The sequence below is a fragment of the Artemia sp. Qi Xiang Cuo genome, chromosome 18 (genome assembly GCF_049724085.1).
Source record: "Artemia sp. Qi Xiang Cuo chromosome 18, ASM4972408v1, whole genome shotgun sequence".
Lineage (NCBI taxonomy): Eukaryota > Metazoa > Arthropoda > Branchiopoda > Anostraca > Artemiidae > Artemia > Artemia sp. Qi Xiang Cuo.
In genome coordinates, this window is record NC_142811.1 from 9,718,156 (window position 1) to 9,744,032 (window position 25,877).

Here is a 25,877-nt window from a genome sequence, read left to right on the forward strand (position 1 = left end):
AAGAAAATTTTTGGATGTGTTTGGAGAAATGGTGGGCGTGAGAAAGGGGTTAGTTGCCCTCCAATCATTTTTACTATAAAAAAAGGGCACTAGTCCTTTGAATTTCCATTCGAATGAGCCCTTTTTGAAGATTTTACGACAACGTTTTCTATAAAACCTTATATGCCCCCAGGGCATAACTTACTACCCTTGCCCTGAGGGCTCTGGGGGAGTGTCCTCCTTAGATACATAATTTCCAGATCTGCCACACTACAACTATCGCAAATCTCTATCAATAAATAAATGAAACCCAAAACAAACAGAAATTAAAATATATCACAGAGTCAAACTCAAAACGAGCAGAAATTAATATGAGTAGGGTTCTAAACCCCCATGCTTTCTAAAAGCCAGAATATAATTAATACTTTACTGAAAAAAAATTCGTTTAAATGTTTCATTTTTATAACTTTAAGAAATCGAACATTAATTAAGACTTTAAGGAATAAATATTAGCATATGTAATTATGTATATTAAACGGACAATGCACATTTTTTGTCAGTAAATTCGATTGAATTTTTTTTCCAGTAGAGTACAAATTATATCCTGGCTTTTAGAAAGCATAAGGGTTTAGAACCCTACTCATATTAATTTCGGTACTCCTGTACTAAACAGACTCTATTATATACTGCAATGGAAACCAGTCGCGGAAAAACCGTTTATGACCGGATAGTTCAAGACACCGCTAGAGAGCAATGTAATATATAGTGCGGTTTTCATTGCTAATACGATATTTGAACTGCTGTATTTTAGGGTTTAGGGGGGGGAACGGTACCTAGGTTAGGTTACCTAATAATATATGCTATGCTTTACCCCCACCCCAACCCCCTAGTGTGCAAATATATATCCCAAATTTGTTTATAAAATATTATATATTCCTCCTATTTTTTTTTATTTAATTAGCACTAACCAAACTAGAAGTATATAAAAGAGTCCGTTTAGTACAGGAGTACCTTAATTTCTGCTCGTTTTGAGTTTGACTCTGTGATTTATTTTAATTTATGTTTGTTTTTGGTTTCATTTATTTATTAATACTGATTTTTGGTAGTCGTATGCTTCGTAGATTATTTGGTTCTATTTTTGTTCATCTTTGGTTTAATACAGTTCTTTACTTTTTTTGAAAAACTTATTTTGTGGAAAAAGCTTCTTTAATTAATACAGGAAAAGGCTTATTGATTGGTCCTTACATCTTCTTTGTCCAGATGGAAAACATGCCTGTTGATAAACAGAAGACTATCTAATTGAGAGATATTACTAATACTACTACTAATAACTAACTGCAGCACCAAATGTCCTGAGGCAAACACAGCTTCACTCGCTCCTCCTCCATCCCAGTCCCCTCTTTACAGCCTCTGGAGAAGTTCCCATTTTTCTTAAATTTTGTCTTACGACAAATTCTAACCCCAAGATAAACTACTATGCAGTAATATTTCAATTAAATATTTAATATATAGAGTCGGTTAGGTTAGGTATTTAATATAATGCGCTCTGGGCGGCCAGCTTTCCATAATTCTCTGTAGTAGTTTCTATAGTTTTGTTACTAAAGTTTTATATTTTCATCACATTTTGGTATACTTTATTATGATTAACCTAACTTCACACTCTTGTGCGTGGTCGGTATAATACAAAACTAACAGTCGTTTTTAAGTGACATAAAGTTTCTGTGTTTATTTGTTTTATTTGTTTTACTTTTTCAAAATTGCGTTTTATCTCTTTTCCTCGACCGCAGAAATAGCTTCAAAGCTCTTGAACTCAAGCCTCTAGAACTTCAATTCAAAGCTCTTGATACAAAAACTCTTTCCGCATGGGCGCCCATATGGGGGGGGCAGAGGGGGCTCCAGCCCCCCTGTCTGACTGATGCTGCCATGTATTTTATATTTTAGTTTTGAGATTTCTATTATACAGCATTGGAAGTGCCGATTAGACCAGCTAAGCCCCCCCCTAAAATTCAGCTTATGGTCGCCAATGTCTGTCTAATTATAAGGCCCGAAAGCATATTTGTATACTCCCTGCACTTGGTTGTAAATAACAATTTAAGAGCTAGAAACGTATATTTTAATATTTTTGCTGTCTGTCAGCCGAGTTAACAACTCTCGAGCTTTTTGTTTGTTTTTTTTTTTTTTTTTTTAGAGAAGACATATAAGCATTTTTAGAAGATAGAATTTGAAAAGGCAGTGGGCCCCTAGTCGTCTGAGGAAATAGGTGTACCAATTAGGCCAAGTCTACTTTTTATGTTTTGAGCAACCCTGTTTTTTTTAAACAAAAAGTTTTATTAAACTGACAGAGAACGTCGTATTTTTTCCTGGTGTTGTACAATTTGGCATTTTATGAATATTTCTTGTCTTTTAGGAGAAAAGGAATACTGAACGCTGCTACCCTATCCTCCAGTATGTACACCCTTGGTTCAGTATTAAATTCCTTCATGCACTGATGCACCCTTGAAAAATAACTTGGGGCACACCTGTACACGAAAGACAAGGAAAATTCCCATGACACTTTTTAAGGGCTTCTGACCAAAAAACAATATTTCCAACAATTTAAATATTTCACAAAAAAAAAATACAACATAAAACTTAGGCCTACAACCTTCCATTGGAAGAATAATTCTTTTCGTAACAGCTAAATCCTTTAAACTGAGAATATGGTTGATATATATTTTTTTCCCAGATCACACTGCCTTTTAATGACGAACAAATAAACGTTCAAATGGGGATAGGTCCAGTTATTAGACAGTGAAAACAGATACAAAAGTCTGGATACGAGTATTCGACCACAGATACAGCGGTCATTATCAGCAGAAACACTCAGAAACGTGTTTCTGCTGATCACGACCGCTGTATGTGTGGTCAAAACATCCAGACATGTATCTGTTTTCACTGTCTAATAAATGGACTTATCTCTATATGAACGTTTATTTGTTCACTTGCGTAATGAACATTCACAATCCTCAAATTGTTATAAGGATTTACTAGCCAAGAGGATGGCCCAGTCTTCCTTCTCAAATGGCATTCCTGTTACTTACTAGTTTTCAAGAATGGTAAAAAAGGAGAAAGAACTATTAGGACAAAAATATAGGACGATTACAGGTCGTAACATAGGTCTTGTGTGGTGGTACCCGAGGAATACGTTTTATTCCCGATATTTTTTTTTTAAGATGATAATCCCAACTAGGAGGAATGTATAGGGGATGCAATGATTTCTAACCAAAGAATAGCATCTTCTAAAAGTTGGCATTAGAACGATGTTATAATGGATTGAAAAATTAATTCAACAAAAATACTAAAAGATTAAAAATCAGATATCCTGATTTCTAAGGGAATCCAAAAAAATGTTTCTGTTTCATGGCTTCGTGGTAATACGCGTCTAGTAATTTTGTAGCTCTTTAAGTTTTGTATTTTTAGACCATCTGCATTTATAAATATTTATTTTACTTATTTATTCTCTGTAAAAAAAAAAAAGAAAAAAAGAAAAGAGGAAAAATTTGGGCAGGATATTTATAAGGTAAAACACACTGAAGTCTTTCTCCGTAGCTTAAAAGTTTACTTGATGGTTACATCCACTGAGAATTTCCACCCACGGAATATTGAAGTCAGACTTAGTACACCCTAACCTGTAAGTGCAAAAACTGTAAGTGGGCGTTCAGACGCTGGATTCTGTCTCAGACTCTGTCCAAGTTTCCCGCTCAAAATGGCTGAAAGCTGAAAATAGGAACTATGGAGCAACATTTTCAGAACTGAAAACACCTATTTAGGGGACAATTATGATTCTGAACTTCCTATTTCTGAAAATACCTTGGAATTCAACCATTCTGAGTAGGAAATTTGGTCAGAGTCTGAGACATAATCCAGCGTATGAACGCCCACTAAGAGAAAATAACTCCCATTCCAACTTCCGTTACAGAAATTCAATTGGAGAAAATCCTCCATGGGCGCAACTACTTTAACCCACAGGGCACAATAACATGTACACGTCAAAAAGAAGAGCATAGAAACTCAGAATAGAAATCTCGACACTATATTTTTCTAAATCACAAAACATCGCTTTCTTTGAGGCCAGTCAAAAACATTGCTCTTGAAGACACAGAAAAATATAAAGCCCAAATGTATTTTGAAATAAAAAGTAGCTTAAATCATATCGTCTTTTCAAACAATATGACAATGACATTAGGAGTTAAGCAACTCCCATCTCCACTCCACTCCACACATCTTATTGTAGAGAATTTTCGATGGATGCAACCACTTTAACAGACAGGACCTAATAACACAAACACGTAAAAAAAATATTCTGAATAAATTGGAACAAAAATCTTGACAGTACATTTTTCTTAATCCAAGAACATCGCTAGTCATAAAACCATATAGGCCACGCGTATTTTGAAATAAAAATTATCTCAAATCTTATCGCATTTTTAAACCATGAGACAATGGCCTTAGGGGTTAAGGTTGAACACCAACGTTGGAAGCGACAGCTTTAACAGAAAGCAATTCCCACTCCTGCTCCTAGCTCCCGTTACACAAATTTTAATGTAGAAAATCTTCTATGGGTGCAACAGCTTTAACAGAAAGCAATTCCCACTCCTGCTCCTAGCTCCCGTTACACAAATTTTAATGTAAAAAATCTTCTATGGGTGCAACAGCTTTAACAGAAAGCAATTCCCCCTCCTGCTCCTAGCTCCCGTTACACAAATTCTAATGTAAAAAATCTTCTATGGGTGCAACAGCTTTAACAGAAAGCAATTCCCACTCCTGCTCCTAGCTCCCGTTACACAAATTTTAATGTAGAAAATCTTCTATGGGTCCAACAGCTTTAACAGAAAGCAATTCCCCCTCCTGCTCCTAGCTCCCGTTACACAAATTTTAATGTAAAAAATCTTCTATGGGTGCAACAGCTTTAACAGAAAGCAATTCCCACTCCTGCTCCTAGCTCCCGTTACACAAATTTTATTGTAGAAAATCTTCTATGGGCGCAACAGCTTTAACAGAAAGCAATTCCCACTTCTGCTCCTAGCTCCCGTTACACAAATTTTAATGTAGAAAATCTTCTATGGGTGCAACAGCTTTAATAGAAAGCAATTCCCACTCCTGCTCCTAGCTCCCGTTACACAAATTTTAATGTAGAAAATCTTCTATGGGTGCAACAGCTTTAACAGAAAGCAATTCCCACTCCTGTTCCTAGCTCCCGTTACACAAATTTTAATGTAGAAAATCTTCTATGGGTGCAACAGCTTTAACAGAAAGCAATTCCCACTCCTGTTCCTAGCTCCCGTTACACAAATTTTAATGTAGAAAATCTTCTATGGGTGCAACAGCTTTAACAGAAAGCAATTCCCACTCCTGTTCCTAGCTCCCGTTACACAAATTTTAATGTAGAAAATCTTCTATGGGTGCAACAGCTTTAACAGAAAGCAATTCCCACTCCTGCTCCTAGCTCCCGTTACACAAATTTTAATGTAGAAAATCTTCTATGGGCGCAACAGCTTTAACAGAAAGCAATTCCCACTACTGCTCCTAGCTCCCGTTACACAAATTTTAATGTAGAAAATCTTCTATGGGTGCAACAGCTTTAACAGAAAGCAATTCCCACTCCTGTTCCTAGCTCCCGTTACACAAATTTTAATGTAGAAAATCTTCTATGGGTGCAACAGCTTTAACAGAAAGCAATTCCCACTCCTGCTCCTAGCTCCCGTTACACAAATTTTAATGTAGAAAATCTTCTATGGGCGCAACAGCTTTAACAGAAAGCAATTCCCACTTCTGCTCCTAGCTCCCGTTACACAAATTTTAATGTAGAAAATCTTCTATGGGTGCAACAGCTTTAACAGAAAGCAATTCCCAATCCTGTTCCTAGCTCCCGTTACACAAATTTTAATGTAAAAAATCTTCTATGAGTGCAACAGCTTTAACAGAAAGCAATTCCCACTCCTGCTCCTAGCTCCCGTTACACAAATTTTAATGTAGAAAATCTTCTATGGGTGCAACAGCTTTAACAGACAGGGCACAATAAAACATACACGTAAAAAACATTTTATATAAATTGGAATAAAAATCTAGGCACTATAATTTTCTGAATCCAAAACATCGCTTTCACCGAGGCCAGTCAAAAATATCGCTCTTAGAGACACATAAAGACCGCGCCCATTCTGAAATAACAATCATATTAAATCATATCGTGTTTTTAGACCATGTGACACTGGCCTTAGGGGTTAAGGTTATGCACTGACTGTATTATTACTTAAAAACCAAGGGCATTTATTTTCCAATTTGTCACCGAAATATTTTTTAGTATCTACTCATTGATTAACATTATGATCTGCAAGGAAGTTCATGCGAAAAGTGTTCCACTTTCTTGAAATTTCGCATAACTTTATGCGTAATGTTCATGTCCTTGCAATAAATTTCATTTTACAAGCTATTGCCAAATCCTTAGCTCATTTTTTTTACGTAGATGCTTTAAATCTGGATGCTTCGTCATCATAAGTGTGTAATTAAAAATAAAACAAAAAAACGAATAATAATAACAGGTACTTGCGCATTATATGGGCCTTTCTAAAAAGTCAAGTTTGGTTAATGCTAATGAAATAAAATAAAATAGGATGAATATAAAATAGTTTAGAAACAAATTCGGGCTATATATTTGCAAATTAGGGGAGGGAATGGGGTGGGGTGGGTTGGTGGGGGGGGGGGGGGTAAAGCATAGCATACATTAAATACGTAGCCTAGCCTAACCTTGGTACCTCCCCCCCTAAACCCCAAAAAACAACAGTTTAAATATCGTATACGCAATCGAAAACCACGCTATGGATTGCATTACTCTATAGCCGTCTCTTGAATTAACCCGTCAAAAACGGGTTTTTCGTGACTGAATTCCTTGTAAAGGCCCATATAATGCGAAAGTACCTAATAACATACCAAAAATAGAACTTATACGGATAAAGCTCACTCTTAAAAAAACCTTGAAAACACAATCAGCCTCAACAAGACAACACATCCAGACAATACAAAAAAAAACAACGCCACGTCCACTAGAGAGAAAATTCGCTCAGCTGGGATTATTAATAAGAAATAGAAACGCAGTGACCTTTCCGTTAACTAAGAAATTCTGATAGCTTATAGATTTCCGTCCCATTTTTTCAAAGAACGGATAGTCTGGACGCGCTATATGGCTGCGAAGCGTGGCGTCAATTCTTGGGCGGAAATTAAAATAACGATGAAACGTGGGTGCGTCGACACGTTATCTTGATACTTTGGCGAATTGTTTTGGCCTAAATTGTTCGTCGTAGATCCTACAAATCCACCAGAACGAATTCACGTCAAAATAATACTAGGAATATTGATAATCAGTTGTTAGTTACAATTAGAAACCATGTCTCTCTGTACGACATATCACGCGCCTTGATTTTTACGTCATCACTGCGCAGCCCTATGTTGTATAACCTAAAAACTGTGTCCGGGGATTTTTTTTGAAATTCCAGGATTTTTCTTTAGAAAAAACGGGATTTTATTTTTGAGCTGGTGGCAACCCTGCTTATAGCTCACCAACTGTAGAAACAATCGGAGGTATAGCTTGCCACAAAAAAATGAATTAAAACTTCGTATTGAAAAAGTTTTTAAGAAATTGGGGTCAAGAACTTCAACAACTTATTTTTTCTTTCAAAAGTATCTATACCCTGAAAATCCTGTGACGCAGTTATTCACCGTACTGCGTCAGCTAGTCAGGTAGAATTTATAAATCGTTTTGAAATTTTTTCGGATAAATTAGCTATTCTTAATACTACTTATCTAGTTATGGGAGACTTTAATATTGATTTAATGAACCTTGTATCTACTAACCAGAATAAAACGGATAAAAGACACTGTGCAGTTTTTAGAATGTCCGCTAGTACATGGAATAAACCTTCTATGTTTTATGTCATCCAGGATAACTGATAGATCATTTTCACTAATTAATAATATTTTTTCACCTTACAGCGCCGTTAATACATATGTTATTTCTGATGATTCATCTGATCACTGCATAATTATGGCTGATTTTCCGCTTTATTTCCCATATAATAAAAAAAAGTCAAACAAAGCGTTGAGACTTTTCGCCTAAAAATTTGTTAACTTTAACAGAAGGGCTTAGTGACTTTGAGTGGAGTTCAGTACTAAACAGTCCGTGGTAACGAAATGTAAGGACCAACCCGGCTCAATAGTAACCGAAACTCTAAAAAACAGAATTTTTATACACATACATATTAAAAGAATTGTATTTTTATGCTGATTTTAAATATATTAGTTACATCAAGTTTAGTCTTACCCATCAAAAGTTACGAGCCAGAAAAAATTTGCCTTATTTTCGAAAAAAGGGGAAACCCCCCATAAAAGTAATAGTATCCTTATGAAAATCATACCATCAGATTCAACGTATCAGATAACCCTACTGTAGAGTTTTCAAGCTCCTATCTGTAAAAATGTGGAACTTGTGTATTTTTTTTGCCAGAAGAAAGATCACGGATCCGTGTTTATTTGTTGTTGTTTTTTTGTTTTGTTTTTTTTCAGAGGTGATCGTATTAACCCAGTGGTCCTATAATGTCGCGAGAGGGCTTATTCGAACGGAAATTGAAAGTTCTAGTGCCCTTTTTAAGTGACAAAAAGATAGGAGGGCAACTAGGCTCCCTCCCACGCTCATTTTTTCCCAAAGTCACCGGATCAAAATTTTGAAATAACCATTTTGTTCAGCATAGTAGAAAAATCTACTAACTATGTCTTTGAGGAAGACTTAATCCCCCACAGTCACCGGGGAAGGGCTGCAAATTATGAACTTTGCCCATTGTTTACATATAATATTGGTTATTGGGAAGTATACAGACGTTTATGGGGGATTTTTCATGTCGGGGGGCCAGAGGGAGGCGGGTTACGTGGGAGGATCTTCCCATGGAGGAATTTTTCATGGGGAAAGAGAATTAAAGTACAAAAAAACTTTAAAACGCAATAGAAATTTGCTTATATTGATTTTTGTTACGTTTTTTACGTTTCGGACATACATTTCGAGGGGGGGGGGACAAACTCCCTAGTCTCCCACTGGATACGGCCTCGGGTTCAGGTATGTTTCCTAGTAGATGGAAAATTGTCGAGGTAATTCCGTAACATAAAAAAGGTGATAAATCTGGTGTAAATAACTATCGTTCAATTGCAATTTTATGGCCTTTATCTAAAGTGTTTGAAAAAAAATTTAAAGAAAGGATGTTAAATTATTTGCATATGATAAAAAAATTACCAAATACAAGTTTGGATTTAGGGCAAGCCATTCGACACAACACGCAGTTGCAACTTTCTTATTAGAAATAAATGACTGTTTAGATGATGATTTTCATGTGGCTACTGTTTTCTACGATGTTAAGAAAGTATTTGAAACATTAAGCCATGAAATTCTTCTGGACAAAATGAAAAATCAAGGCATAAGAGGGATAGGATTAGATTTAGGAAAATCATACCGGTTTGGACGTAATATTTCTGTAGATGTCGATGGAAACTGTCTAATTAAAAAAAAACTTAATGATCTGGGTGTCCCTCAAGGTTCAGTTTTATTTTATGTCCCTCAAGGTCCGCTTTTATTTTTGATTTATATTAATGATCTTCCGCAAAGTTTGCAGGTGAATATTAGTCTTGCTATTCTATTTGCAGATGACGCAGTTATATCTGTTAAAGCGAGGGATTCATCTACATTAATTGATAATTTGATTATAACTGTTACTTCAGCTAACCAATGGTTTGTTTCTAATAATTTAGTACCAAATTTTACTAAAACTGAATTTATGGTTTTTGGCCGTTCAAAACGCGTCATTGAATTGATTTTTTGTCAGGAGCTTCAGGTTGATGAGAATAAAATTTGTAGGATTCAGTCACATCGTTATTTAGGAGTTTTTCTTGATTCATTGTTGTCTTTCCGTAATAACATTGATCTTTTAAGGATTAAACTTGCTCAAGATTAACAAATTAATTAGTCCTTTGTTAATTGTGAAAGACCCTTTGTTAATTGTGAAAGATCTAGATTTTCAATTAGATACCAAATACCATTTATTTCAAATAAATATAGGTTGAAAAATAGAATTCAAATTGAGTCATTTCGGCAAATATCAGTTCTAAAGAAGAAAATATTAAAATTATATGACCTGTGATGGTGGAATAGAGTTTTTTATTATTATTATTAATTTTTTGTGTTTATATTTGTTATTCATGTTGGGATAGCCTTCCATAACCACTTGTCCAGCGTTTGTTTTCTTTATGTTTTGTTCTGTTTTTTTTTTCTTTTTTTTTTTTTTTTTTTTAACCAGGGATTTTTTCTTTCTCATTTTTCGTTATGTTGAGAAAATATTTTTTTTTTTGTTGTGTATTTATTGTTTTTTTGTGTTTTTTATCTTTATTAATACCCAATTTCACGAGCTCTGCTCTCTGTTGGGAGTATATGTTTTTGTTATATTGCATTAATCAAATAAAACAGTTTAAACGGCTTAAGATATTGGGTCGATGTACCGTGTGAAAAATTATTTTTCCATTTTCCATATTAAAAATAATTCACCAATACCTTTTGGACGCATTTAAAACAATTACAGGTACTATAAAATAGGGCAGTGAGAATATTATACCTATAGTTATAATATTCTCATATATATATATATGTATATATATATACATACATATATATATATATATATATATATATATATATATATATATATGTATATATATATATATATACATATATATATATATACTATAATACATCGACCATCAAAACTTGAAAATACATCTGAAACAAAAACCTTGTTCTTTTTCCTAAATTTGTCGGATTTGAACCATATACAAGATGTAACTATTTCTTTATGGCATTTTCAAATTCAAAATCCAAATAATTATTTCTACAGTAAATCTCTTCTGATTTTGTCCCCTCGTTCAGCTCGTCGGTGGTCGGTATTATACCGAATTCCTTTTGTAAGACGCGAAAGGTCAAGATTTTCACTTAGGTACCACTTGCCATTCATTGCAAATAAACATAAGCTGAATGATACAACTCAGATTGATGCATCACAAAAATCTTAGCTGAATTTAAAGAAACAAATATTAAACATTATTTTTTAATCTTTGTTTATTCACCGTTGATGATCGAATATTAAAATTTATGATATTTTTCTTTGTGTTTTTTTTATCCCCACGATGGGATGGTCTCCCCGCCCCTAAAGCCCAGCATTTCTTTTCTCCCTTCCTTTCTTTTCTTTCTTGTTTCTTAGGTTTTTGTTGTTATTGTTTTTTTGTTAATCAAGTTGATTTTCACTATTATTTTTATTATTATGACGAGATATTTTTTTGTCTATGTCTTCTTACTTACATACCCAACCTTACGAGTTCTGCTCTCTGTTGTGGGTTAATGTTATTTTTTGTATTTTTAAGTATATTTAGTAAACAAGTAAACGCGAGACATAACCAATATCCATATATTCTTTCCGTAAGTCTGTACAATTCGGCAGGTCATCAATCTACCTTATTAAACGAGCAATAATTGTGTATATATCTCTTAGTTTTTCATCGAAAACAGCACTAAATTATTTTCTGAAAATTGGCACGATATCATTTTCCGGAGTGAAAAACGATCAAGATTGGTCATGCCTTTTGTGAAATTCATTCCCCCTTCCCAACCCCCTTAATCTTTTCCATAAATCGTCTACTGACTGAAATTAGAGATCCCAGAAGGTTGAAAGCCTTGGGGATAGGTAGGATGAGCTTCGGAACGCAATTTGTTTGTTGACAAATCAGTTGTTTTCGAGCTGTTAGAGAAAAACTACCCGTTTGATAGCCGCGAAGTCCTTAATTAAAAGGAATTTAGATCTTGCCCAAAAATCTTAGAACAGAAAACGACAGAACAGGTTTATGACAGAAAACCAAAGACGATACCTACTTTCCCAAAAATCTAAGAACATGAAAACGACAGAAAAGGTTTACAAAACTGTTGATATGAGGAAACTCCCTATATGCACATATGGCCCTGATAACTAAACCTTTGAATTCAACATGTCTGAGAACCAAAGAGCGGAGGTTTCATACTTTTAACAAAAATATACACATCATTCGCATGAATAAAGTTCTAGCACCCTTTTTCAGTAGTAAAAGCGATTGTGCCAAAGCAAAATGCTGATTTCTACCATTTGATGTCCAAAAACAAAACTTTTGTCCGAATAGAGATAATATAGGCTACGTTAAAGCAAAATTTTTAAGATAGCTGATGGGTCTAGTACTATGAAATAACAAATCATACAAAATTCCAGTTTCAAAATTCATGCATTCAAAAATGGCCCAATTTTCGTCTCAACATAATTAAAGTTTGTACAAAATGAACGGTTACTACAGACCGTTTGTGCAGTAATACTAACACCAATACCACGGTCATATGATACTGCATATATTAAAGAGGATTTTAATACATCTTGGGTGGGTGTGGGGAGGGAGGCCAAGACCTAAACAGATGATTTTTATTAGGCATTATTCAAGTAAAAATAGAGTGGGATAATTACACCATAGCCTCCCTTCATTCAGACGAATATGTTTGAATTAAGCGCTCAACACGTGTACTGAATTGTTGATAGGTCGTTCTTCGAAACACTAGTTTTTGAATATGGAAGCATTGTGATCACACTATGTTTATGGAAAAAGAAATAATATTTGATTATAAAAAAGATACATATCCGCAGAAGTACTTATTTTCAAAGCATCATTAGGCTATTCAAAAGACTTCATTGTAAAGAGTGGCTCGGGAATGGGTAAAGCCTCCGTTACACTAGGATTAACCTTGAATGCAATATTGAAACAAATATTAATTAAATCAATCAATCATCAATCAATCATTTATAATGCTAAACTAACCTAAAATAACATTAATACTAAACTAAAATAGCAATTATTTTGAAATGAAGAAAGCAACGTTGAAATTAAAACGAACAGTTTTATCCTGTGCATTATGGGGGAGGGGCTTTCCCTCCCCTCAGCCCCGCGCTCTTTGTAATAGAGTTTGACTTATTTTAATAGGCAAGTGTTTCAAAAGGGGAGTTATATCCCATTGCCATTCCAAATAAACTATCCGATTAATCTGTAATACTGTTTTTCTTATTTTAGCACCAGGACATTTAACTCACTTGGAAATTCGTACGTTCAGTAGAATTTTCTCTAAAAATAATGATTATATAAAAAAACTGACAAAAATTTTTCCTTTTTTCAAATGTCATTTCTTTCTCGAGAGTCTCTTTTCCCAATTTTCTGCTGACTCGGAGAGAACACCAATAACTGAATCAATAAATTAGAGAAGCTAGTTAAAAACTTCTACACAAGTCTATTGAAGAGTTGCTACAAATGATGATTTCTCCTTAAAATTGACAAATTCATCTTTTTGGAAAGTTTATTTTCGGCTTCAAAGTTATTCCCTCTCTCTCTCTCTCTCTCTCTCTCTCTCTCTCTCTCTCTCTCTCTCTCTCTCTCTCTCTCTCTCTCTCTCTCTCTCTCTCTCTCTCTCTCTCTCTCTCTCTCTCTCTCTCTCTCTCTCTCTCTCTCTCTCTCTCTCTCTCTCTCTCTCTCTCTCTCTCTCTCTCTCTCTCTCTCTCTCTCTCTCTCTCTATATATATATATATATATATATATATATATATATACATATATATGTACTACCTTTATATGTGAGCAATAATTGTATATATGTGTTAGTTCTCAAAAACGGCTCCATATTTTTTCAGGAAAATTGGTATCCTGGTTTATACTCTCATAAAAAAAAAACGGTCTAGTTAGGTCAGAAGTTTGAGAAAATTCGTTAAGTACCTTAATTTTGGGAAAAAACCCTGTAATAATCAAATATCTTTGAATAGACCGCTCTATGAAAAGACATTAAATTGCCTAAAGAACCAAAAATTGGTAACTGTAAAAATATCATATTTTTTCAGGAAAATTGGTATCCTGGTTTATACTCTCATAAAAAAAAAAAACGGTCTAGTTAGGTCAGAAGTTTGAGAAAATTCGTTAAGTACCTTAATTTTGAAAAAAAAAACCTGTAATAATCAAATATCTTCAAATAGACCGCTCTATGAAAAGATATACATATACATATATATATATATATATATATATATATATATATATATATATATATATATATATATATATATATATATATATATATATATATATATATATATATATATATATATATTATATATATATACCGACGAATCCCTAGAAAAAAAAATCGTATTTTGGCTTCTTGAAACATAAATAAATTTAGCCCTTAGTTCAACTAATGGACATATTGAAACCGTAAAACAAGGTGGGGCTAAAGTTTGTCAAGATTTAGACATCACGCAACTATGAAACGAAGTTGAAATGAAGCTCACCAGAGTTGTCGGAAACTTGCGACGTATCCGAGTTCCTTCGGGAGTGGGTTGGGCAGTTACTGATTCCAGCTAATGTGTTCAACGCCTTTACATCAGTTTCAATTAACCTAAAAGTGAAAATTTGAGAATGGCGTGTTCACTGAAAAAGATCTATCATATTTCCTTACTTTTTCATTGAAGTTGAAAAATTGCCTAATTTAGAAAATTCAAAGTTTTTTTTACTCTACCTTTTTTCGACGGTTTCATACCTGAGTACTAACAGAATATTTCCCAGGGGGCAAGTACTATCTGGAGCCTTGTTTTATCACGTTTTATATGGGAATACTTCTAATTATCCTATTTTTTGAATTTTGTTCGCATAATGTATTTTCATTTCTCAGAGAGGGGCTCTACTAACCCCCTGGCTCCTCCTTACCAGCATCCATAGTTTCTTATCATGTAGAAATTATACAATTAAATTAAAAACCAACAAAAACAAATGATCTGTTATACTTTCAATAGCGAATTTTGAGTTACAGCATCTGAAGGGGATTAAAAATGATGGGAGCAAGGCAGTTTCGGAGAATTTTTGCAAAAAGGGCATTCCGACGGAGAAGGAGGAGTTAGCTCCATTTTTTTCAAGTGTTTTTTATTTATTTTTTAACCCAGTCTGATCGATAAGTTTAATTAGCAAATATCTTCTTGAAAATTACGAAGTGCACCTCTCAGTAAGCTCTGTAATAGTTTTTCTTCCTTTGTTAAAGAAAACATTCTTCAAAGGCAAAAAAAAAGAAGCCAAAGATCGTTAAGGGGATCGTCAATTTAAACGAAAGGTGTTAGAATCCATCTAGATTCAGGCCAGAATCACCGGAACAGTGTAACACAGGGGGGTTGGAACTGTATTGAATCGCTCAAAACTTGGGGCTGAAAACAGGTGTGAAAGACTGAAAGCTGGTACTCTGAAGACTTGGGCTTGAAACTGTCGTCAAATGGTTATATACCCATTATGAATGATATACCACCTGCACCTGAAAGCCTTCTGAAACTGATTCACTTAAGCTGTAAAGGTGACAGCGATAGCCTCTTGATGGACTTGGAAAAAGAGTGACCTTTTCTGGTCTATTACTTCTAGCCAGTGCCGCGGAACAAACTGCTTCAACCTTTCTTTGGGCCATTATGATCTTGATAACCAATTTGATCAAGCCAAATTTTTTGTTTTATTATTTTATTAAATAGCCTTTTAATCGAAACAAAGTTGTGATTCGTTCAGAGTTAGTAATCGAAAACGAAGTTGTGATTGAAGTGTTCCTGTAGGCTCTTTTTACTTTATTTTTTTATGGTCATTTTTACAATAATAACCAAATTTGTCAAATCAAGCAACGAAGTTAAAAACGGCAATCTTCTGATGTTCTAACCACACCCCCCTCTCCAGTACCAAAGGCTGAGGGTAGAGGTGAAAATAAGAGTGGTAGAGTCGAGACATGCCTTAAAGAAAATTTGAAGAAAATCTTCTGCTCAGATTTGCACTCTTTAGCCCTGAAAAAAAGAAACGTCCAAGAAAAAACACGGTTATAATAAATTTACCTCCCCCCCAAACCTCTGAAGTCAGGTTGATATTTTTTCTGTTCGTATTTGAGTTCACTGGTGTGAAATTGCAATGAAGCACCTTTAAAGCCAAAAGTAGGCCAATAGTAAAAAGCCCCCTCTGACCCCGCTTAGGGTGGAAAGAGGTATTAAATGATGTAAGTTTTCAATTATGATGCTCCTTTTCAGTCTCCCCGGACTTCCCCATACTCCCTGGACTTCCCCAGACTCCCCGGACTTCCCCGGACTCCCGGATTTCCCCAGACTCCCTGGAATTAATAGGGAGATAACTTTCAATTTTATCTTATTTTTAATTATGTATTATATTATTGCAATCCCACAAATGCTATTTCTACCCCAGCTGACCTTGCCTAGGGTGAAAATGGGGCTCAAAGTGATGGATTCTTCAAATTCTTGTGTAATTTTCCCCCTCCCCAGACTTTAATTAATAGGAGACGACGAGCTTTCAATCTACCAAATACTGCGTCCATTAAGATTCTGATTTTTATCCCCTCTGACCTTGCTTCAAGTGGAAACGGGGTACAAAGTGGTGGAATTTTCCAATTCAAATGTTATTTTCGGTCTACCCGAACTTGAATAAATAAGAAACAACTTTTTAATCCAGAAAATATGATGGAAATTTAAATTCGAGATTTTTAATTCTGCACGGCGGATTTTTGATGTTATTAAACAAGATATTCTGAACATTTTGGTGCAAAAAAAAAAAAAAAATCTCTGGTGCTCAAATGCCGGTTCAAAACCATATTTTTACAGTACTAATATTGTTATGGAAGGGATAGCATTGGAGGTACTTCAAAACACTTTTCGAGACACAAATTCAGATCATAGACCACTTCACGGTCATTTATTTACTTAGACAAGCAATTTTGCCAATCGTTAAAAAGCCCTTCTTGCCCATGATTGTTATTTCTTTTTTTAATTTATTTACTTTAACACTAAACGTAGGTATAGTTGTCTATCAAGATAAATCACGGAAGTCAACAAGGATAGCCGTATATCATACTAACCGTATAACATCTCTGACATCCTCCGGTTCACTTTCAACTTTACACTCCTCACTTCTCGGATTCCCAAAGACATCATCTTTAATATCACAAATAAAAGTACTAAGCCTTTTCGATAATCTTTTCATTCTTCCATCCATGTCACATTTTTTGGTATTTCTAAGCACAACACTCTATATCATTCACTTTGGCCTCCATCCTTTCACGTTCTGATTTCTGCTAAGAAAAGTGAGATGTATCTACTTAAGGCATTTTTGGTTGTCACTCCCGTAACATATAGTTCCGGACAGAAAAGCTCATTACTTTCCAAGAATGTCAGAAAAATGTGCTCCAGCATAGTTCAAAGATTTAATTAGTACTCGCGTGATGTGGATAGGTCCATGTTCAATATGGATCAAGCCCATATACTCGTAAAAGTTCCCCTGAGCCCATGACACACCAATATTCATAAAAACAACCACAGTTAGATTTAAGCTAACCAAAAGCTGTCTTAGTTGGCGCTAAAAAACTAAGATTTATGTTTAAACTATTTAAGATTTGAATTATTTTTAACGGTAATATTTATTAATATTATTTTATCTTTATTATTATTTCATTAATGCTTTCTTTTTATTCATAAAGGTATCAACTATAATTAAAATATGTAATTATTTAAGATTTAAACTATTTGATTAAAAAAACCTTGAAATTTAAATTTAAGTTAAACCCAAAGCTTTCTTGGCTGTCGTTAGAAAACTAAGATTAATATTTAAATTATTTGATACTTAAGATTTGAATCATTATTTAACTTTTTAGATTATAAGACTTGTTCTATCTTTATTATTATTTCATAAAAATTTTCTTATCATTCATTAATTTACTAACTAAAACTAAAATTTGTAATTATTTATAATTTAAATTATTTAATAAGAAAAAATTCAATACTTACATTTAAGTCAAACCCAAAGCTGTCTTAACTGGTGTTTAAAAGTAAACAGAATTATGTCGATATTAATTGCGCCCTAATAATTTGACTTTGAAGCTAATATTTCAAGTTTTTTTAGTATACACCTCTCCGAAATCGAAACAGTCATCAAAACGTTTAAAGCGTCCTATCTCCAACATGCGCACGTGCCTGGCTGTAAGATATTCATTCTGAGTCACGACTAACCCATCACTCACTCGGGTATACTCAGGTACGCATGCAGGGAAGGCGGGTTCTTCCAGCTTATCATCCGCACATCTTTTTTCCACACATATTCCCGTATGTTTCCCATAATTTGTCCCTTTTTCGGAAAATTTTGGTCAACTTGGACATGAGATGGCTCTCATTTATAGAGAGCCCCCCCCCCCCGTTTAGTAATAGAGCATAACTTTATTGAGAGTATGTAATAAATAGAATCATTATTCTACCGATACAATTAACTAAGAGGGTTAAGGACAAGAACAAATATGGGAAGTTTTGCGGCGGTGCCGCATATTTAAACTTAGAACGCATTTTCTAGCTTTAGAACATTAGAGCAAATGATATTCTGAGACAGATTGGTTAATACTCTTACTTAAGACTGGTAGTTTCACTTAAACTATTGAATGGCTGGCCATGGAGGGCCAGGGACCACCTCCCATAAGTTTTAGAATAAAATATCGTTAATTTTTCTTTGGAGGGGGGGGGTTCGAGCCATGAAGGGCGGGGGTCAGCTCCCATAAGTCTGGAATAAAATATTGAATTTGTAATTCTCTTCTCTACAAATTTTAAGCAGTGTGCAAATATGGCGGAACCCAGTCTGCTAAGGATTATGACTAAACGAGAACCTCACCGAACAAACTAACAGAAAATAAGAAAATATTACAGAATAAGAGTTTTTCCCACACATTATATGTCACAAAAAAAAACAAATATGGAGCCTTTAGACCAACTGCTGACCCAGAAAAAACTGACATTACTATTTCCGCTCTAGAAGTTATCTTCGCTCACCTAATAAAATTTCTAACTTGTGCCAAAATTACCTTGGAGAAGTTTCATTTGATAGGCTCCCAAAAGACATTCAAGAGAGATCATTGGACAAAACGAAAAGGGCATAAATTCATAAAAGGGGATAAGGAAGGAATCCTCCGATGAAGTTTCCGAAGATAAGCTCCTCTTGGATATTCCTTGAAAAAACAAGTTACAATGCAACAGACACATGTATTGGAGGGGGGGGCTTTGAGTGAAGTCTCTACCCCTCTGAATCCGCAGGAACATTAAAATTCTTCCTGTACCTTATATTTTCCATAAAAATTTCTTCCGTCTGATCCTATCTAATTTGGTTCTAGAGTAAACATTAGATTATCCACGGTCCTCTAGGAACCTGGATTATTTTGACAAGTCACAAGATCACGCATGCCTTATATTACGTACTATGCGGCCCTGGCAAAGTAAAGAAACAACACTAGACTTCACAGCCCAAACCGGGCGTGCTGATCTCCGTTTCACGGCCCTTCCTCTCGGAAGTGCAATGTGGGTTGGGGGTCAACTCTTATATGCCTTAGCAAACCCTTCCTGCTTACATTCCCCAGATTTTTGCCGGTGCCCTTTTGGATCTGGACGGGGTCAGGAGTCATGCTCCTGACCCCGTCCCAAACCAAATGATCGGCGACATCAGGAATTGAAACCCAGCCATGAAGGACAGAGGATTGCAAGGTCAATCCATTACATGTTTTTTTTTTTTTTTTTTTTTTTTTTTTTTTTTTTTTTAAGCTTGGTAGACTCTGGCTGAGATTACACAGCCATGCTCTTGATGCTCTTGACCCCGTCCCAAACCAAATGACCAGTGATATCAGGAATTCAACCCCAGCCCTGAACAAACGAAACTCAGAGAGGAGAGAAAGTAACAAAATGAAAAATAAAATAAAAAAGGGGTGAAAAAACGAGGATTTTGTCAGCCAGCGAACCATGAAGATGACAAAATATAAGCAAATATTTCGACAAGGACCTCCGCCAAGAATGTGGTCTAAGAATGTATTTGTCCCAGCCCTGAAGAACAGTGGATTGCAAGTTCAATCCCATAACATGTTATTTTAAACAAATTAGTGTAAATGGGATAAAATAAGCAAACACTTCCCATCCACCAAGCACAAAATTCGAAAGAATTTACTGCTAGCAACAAATGAAGGGGAGAAACTAATTAGAAAAGTAACACTTTGAGACAAAACCGGGTTTATTCTAAAATATGAAATTTCGTCACAGTTGTTTTGAAAATTCACTGAATGCATAACAAGAAATGCTCGCACTGTAGGATGGCTGAAGATATTTGTTATATAACGTCAATCGGTTATTTTCAGAGCCGGTAGTTGCCCATGGAACTGGTAGAATTCTAGAATTCAAGGGGTTATATTTAAGTCATAGATTCCAGAAGGTAACTTGAATTTACCCACTCGACCAGGGAAATATGCAATATGATGCTATACATAAAATAATGAGCTTGGTAAATCAAAATAAGTAAAACTAATTAGGGTTAAATTTAGCCGTCAAAAGTGATTAGCAGACGAAGATCCTAATAATTTCAGATAAGGAAGAAAACACACCCAAAAAGATGCTATATTGAGGAAAATTACACCATAAAACTGAGCATATCTGAGAACCCAAGAGCATAGATTCGAAACATTTTCGAGCTGAAACTTCGCGAACAGTTTGTTAATTTGAATAAAAAAAAACTAACTGGAGTCGCACCATTAATAAGGTTTCTTTTTTCTAAATTCTAGTAATTTTTTAAATAGTTTTTCAACGCAAAAAAAAAAAAAAATACAAAGACTCCCAAGTCAGTGCCAAAACTTGTGGTGGCCCCAAGACATGGACGGTATGTTGTTGTTGTTGAATTAGGGACTAGATCATGAAACTTGCAGCATTCAAGATCAAAGCACTCCCCGAACCCTTCTTCTCTATTAAGATTTTGGTGCGATGGAGCCCTTACAAAGAGGTCTATTTGTTGATATGCATAAACATTTCAGCAATTTTTTTAAACAATCAATTGAAGAATGGTGCGTATTCAGTGTAATAGCCAGAAGAGAAATTCCTCAATAAGTCAGAAACTGTGTGTTAAACATAGGGAACAAAATGCAAAGCGTGGTTTTGATTATACAACTGCAAAAAATGTTTGATTTTTTCTGGATATAAATTACTTACGACCAAGGCCGTATCCAGGGGGTTAGAGGTACCCCCCCCCCCCAATTTTTTGTCCGACAAGTAAAAGGGTAGTAAAATTGAGTAGTTAAAAAATTTTTGATGCGTTTCTAAAGTTTTTGTACCCCCCCCCCCTAAAAAATCCTTTTGTAAGCCCCCCCCCGAAAAATCCTGGATACGACCCTGCTTAAGATCAGTAAGATACGCAAAATATTTTCAGGGGAGATTGAAATAATAAGAAAATTCCGGGGACCAAATAATAAGAAAATATAACTTTTCCGATAATTTGATTAAAAAAGGGCCCAGAAATTCGAGAAATTTAAAATATCGATGAGGGATACCAAGAGGCTGTTTTAGGGGAAGACAGAGGGGGCACGAGGGGGCACTTACCCGGGAACAGAAATTTTTGGGGCGCAAAATTTCAAATAATTTTTGAAGTTTTACTGTTACTAAAATAAAATAGAGGGCGCAGTTGGCAGAAAATAAAAGCAAATTTAATCTGAAATTTTCATTTCTCCCATGTCTTCATAACTTTTTCTGGAAAATAAAAGTAAGTAGGAATAAAAATAAAATATTAGGATAATTTAGATCCCATTCAACTGTTCCACGAACTCCAAGATAGGAAACAAAATATTCCAACACCGACACAATTCCCCAAAGAAACCTGTACTTGTGTTAGAGTTAATTGTGCAATACGGAGATGAAGGGGTCTTCGCAAACGTCGCCTATCATAAGAGTGGCCTATCAAATATTATTAGCGATTGCGGTGTCGGTCGCTGGTAATGAGCGGTCGTTTACCTTATATCTTAGATCAATCAAAGCCAGGAATGCCACAGAGGGCGTCTATGATACCTCGCCAGAGATCCTGGAGCTGAGCTGCAGCCCTGAGACACCAAACATTATCTTGAGGAAACGCGGATCCCCATTTTCTGTGGGCACAGAATATTGACTATCTTCACAGAGTGTGATTATCATTTTAACTAGTCCATCAGGGTACAAAGAGTACGTATATTCTTTTTTGTCCCATTGCCTTGACTCTTCAACCATTAGTCTAATAATGAAAACAAGATCAGAGCAAGACCTGCTGGGTCGAAAGTCTAGGGATGTTCTTAGGCATTGTAATATGACTGTGGCTAGTATTTTACTAGGCACAGATGTCAAGTTGATGCCTCTCCAGTTATCACAGGTTAGCGCATCATCCTTCTAGAAGTCCTTCATCATCCTTCTAGTTTGACTAATATACCCCTGGGTTAATCTTTTGGGACTTCTCCGTTATTTCAGATGACCACTAAGAGAACTGTCCAAACAATAATACACGCTCGAAGGGATGTCTTCAGCATCTCTGCCGTAATCTCATCGACTCCGGGTGCACGTCCATTCTTAAACCTTTTCACAGCTGTCGTCACTTCTTCAGTGCTGGGGGGGGGGCTTCAGGACTTACGTTAATTAGTAAACAAAGTCAAATCGACTAAGGGCCAGGAGCGACTGAAAGATTTAGCGTTAAGGAACACTGAACATGAAAAATTAGAAGCAATCACTTGGGACGAGATAATTAATAATTTTGCAGAGGCTAAAGTAAGAAAGTCAGATTTAAATAAATGGCATTTTTGGTTAATAAATGAAATTGTTGTTAAAATTTGGCCTGAAAATTTTGGGAGACAGGAAGAGGGGCTAATCAAGGAATTACGGCGGGCGCGAGAGAGGCCAGAGCAACCACTAAGGGTGCCTCCAATCCTCCCCTGTGTTCGCCCCTGAATCAGATATCATGTCGGATATATCAGTATTTTAGAAGCTACAGTGATGACAGTGGTCAAATATGGCTCTGAAGAATAGGTACTCCGAAGAGCGGATCAAGATTTGCTAGATGTTTTCCAGAGAAATTGCCTACACATTGTTCTGGGTAACCGGTTGACTGACCGTATTTCAAACAGTAGGCTGTACGAAAAGTGTGGTTCAATCCCGCTTTCTAGGGCTAAAATGAGAGAAAGGTTGAGATTCACATTGCTAGGGCATGTTCTGCGGATGAAGGATGATAGACTGCCAAAGATTTTCCTTTCCGGTCAACCATCTAGGGCCAAACAGAAAGCAGGTGGTCCGCGGCTGGGGTGGGAAGATGTCAAGAAAGATTTAAGGGAAATGGGAACTTCCTGGGAGGGTGTAAACAGGTAGGCTTGGAATAGATTGGGATGGAGGAGGAGCGTACGTAGCTTTGTTTTGCCTCAGGCGGCTTGGTGCTGCGGTGAGTTGTTAGTACTAGTAGTAGTAGGAGTAGTAGTAGTAGTAGTAGTAGTAGTAGTAGTAGTAGTAGTAGTAATAGTAGTAGTAGTAGTAGTATATATGTGAATCTCGAAAAGAGGAATGCGCATGAACCTATCAGTATCAGGATTTGTATTAGAATTCTGCGTCCAAAATAGCATTCTCGGCATTCTCCATATAAGACTTTGTTCCAAGTAATCCGTTAAGAATAGCATTTGTAAAAAATTGAAATATTCTTCCGTAGCGTCTCGAGAAAGCTTGAAAGGGGACTGGAAAATTGGCACTGGAGAACTTACTTATGTGAAGATTTGACGAGACTCTGTCCTGTTTACAAGCGTTAAGAGCCCCTAGAGAACCCTTGACAGGATACACGTTCTCGGAAAATCACTAAAATGAAACAAATAATCTGTATTCTTGTGATGTTTTACGGAAATGACTTTCTGATAGTGTTTTCACTTACATAAATTCAGGAGAAGAGACCCTACTTCTTCGAAACACAACAACAGTCCTAGCATCAAACGAAAATGATGACACGTAATTTATGCAGGTATTTAACTCTCTTTAAACGAGTAGTTGTGTATGTTTTATTTATTTATAGTTGGTTTTTTTTAAGGCTCCACTTTTTTTTAATTGGCAACCTTGGATTTTCTGGCCTGACAAAAAAAAACGATTTAGATAGGCCATGAGTTTGAGAAAATTAATTTAGAGCCTTATTTTTTTGGGGAAAAAATCATGTTAGTGACTTCGTATTTATATATATATATATATATATATATATATATATATATATAATATATATATATATATATATATATATATATATATATATATATATATATATATATATATATATATATATATATATATATATTACAAAAGAATGAATCACGATGATAAATGAATCTAAAGAGCTAAAGAAAAAGGCACGGAACAAAAAAAAGAAACAAATCATATAAACGAAAATGTTGCAAAACAACATTTGCGGTTAGTTACAGACGAAAATTTTGACTTAAAACTAAAGAATAACACCATAATTATGCTATTGCAGAATTTAGATATTCCAAAAATCACAGTTGAATAAAGAAAGTGTTATTTTAGCGTCTGTAAAGTATAGAAACGAAGAAGGAATTGAATTCACACCAAACTTCTTTATTCAGATAAAATTGATTATTTGCCACTCTATGCCTTAAAACTAAAGAATAAAATGATGATTATGTCAAAGTGTAGTTTAGATATTTAAAAGGGTATATGCAATGGAACATTTCTGGATGTTACCGAATAATATAAACTGTTTGGCACATCTGACGTCATGCGAAATTACACATGATTTTGAATGAATCCAAACAGCTAAAGCAAAAAGTATGAGAAAATGCCTGAGGTAATGATGCACGAAAATGAAGCGTAAACGAGATCTAAGACTAGAATACATGGGACAACAAGCATCACAGCGAATCCCAAATGAAGATAATGGACAACGAAATTCATGGTTAAAAGAGAAGCAACAATGAGAATACGGGTCCCACAAAAAAAAATCCTATAAAACGGATTATTCATTGATGCATTAACAGGAAGGAAGAATTGAATTCACGCCAGAATTTCTTAATTCAATTGAAATTGCTGTTTTGGCCCCTCCTGACTTAAAATTAAATAATAACGCAATGATTAGGCTAATATATAAGAGAATCAAACATATACATGCCTGCCATGTACCGAGTGCCGGGGACCGAATACAGGAACACTTTCAGTAGTCTTGAGGAGAAAAATAAAAATAAGTTTCGTCAAAACTAGACGTGTTGCTAGTAGACTTTCATTATATAAGTATTTCACCACGTTTTCATCCTGCTATCAAAACAAAGATACCGACAAACCTATTTACTTTTACTTTTGTTTACAGTCTTTTCTGTACACTTAATGTTTCCGGTGGTCTGAACCCCTAGCCCCCTTAGGTCCTATGATCATTTATATATAAAAGTTATGCTCTAGAATGTATCATAATTTGGAGCAGAAATCTCGTATCTGTTCTTATTTGGTGAAAAATGCCTCAGTTTATATATAGACAGCTTTGAGATACTTTCTTTGGTCCAAAAATAACTCTGATAGGGACGATACGTAACTTGGGTACTCTTCTATTAAACGGACTCTTTTATATAGTGCTAGTTTGGTTAATGCTAATGAAATAAAATAAAATAAAATAGGATGAATATATAATAGTTTAGAAACAAATTTGGGCTATATATTTGCACATTAGGGGGGTGGGGGGGGCAAGCATAGCATATATTAAATACTTAACCTAACCTTGGTACCTTCCCCCCCCCCCAAAAAAAAGAACACTTTTAATATCTTATACGCAATTAAAACCAAGCTATACATTGTATTTCTCTACAGCGGTGTCTTGAATCATCCCGTAAAAACGGGTTTTTCGTCACGTCTCCAGTTTGACATTCCATATACACT

The 25,877-nt window shown here is 35.2% G+C and overlaps 1 protein-coding gene across 6 annotated transcripts in view; it reads right to left on the bottom strand.

Moving 5' to 3' along the window:
* Evi5 (ecotropic viral integration site 5) overlaps positions 1 to 25,877 on the bottom strand; it is a 237,974-nt gene that overhangs the window by 163,822 nt on the left and 48,275 nt on the right. For 5 of the 6 annotated variants that reach the window (XM_089104326.1, XM_089104325.1, XM_089104323.1 and 2 more), the window contains exon 3: positions 14,442 to 14,548. In XM_089104326.1, the coding sequence (XP_088960452.1) occupies positions 14,442 to 14,548 (107 nt within the window). Of the gene's footprint in view, positions 1 to 14,441; positions 14,549 to 17,032; positions 17,465 to 25,877 lie in introns of those variants that run through there. The other variant, XM_089104328.1, reaches the window with a different exon arrangement.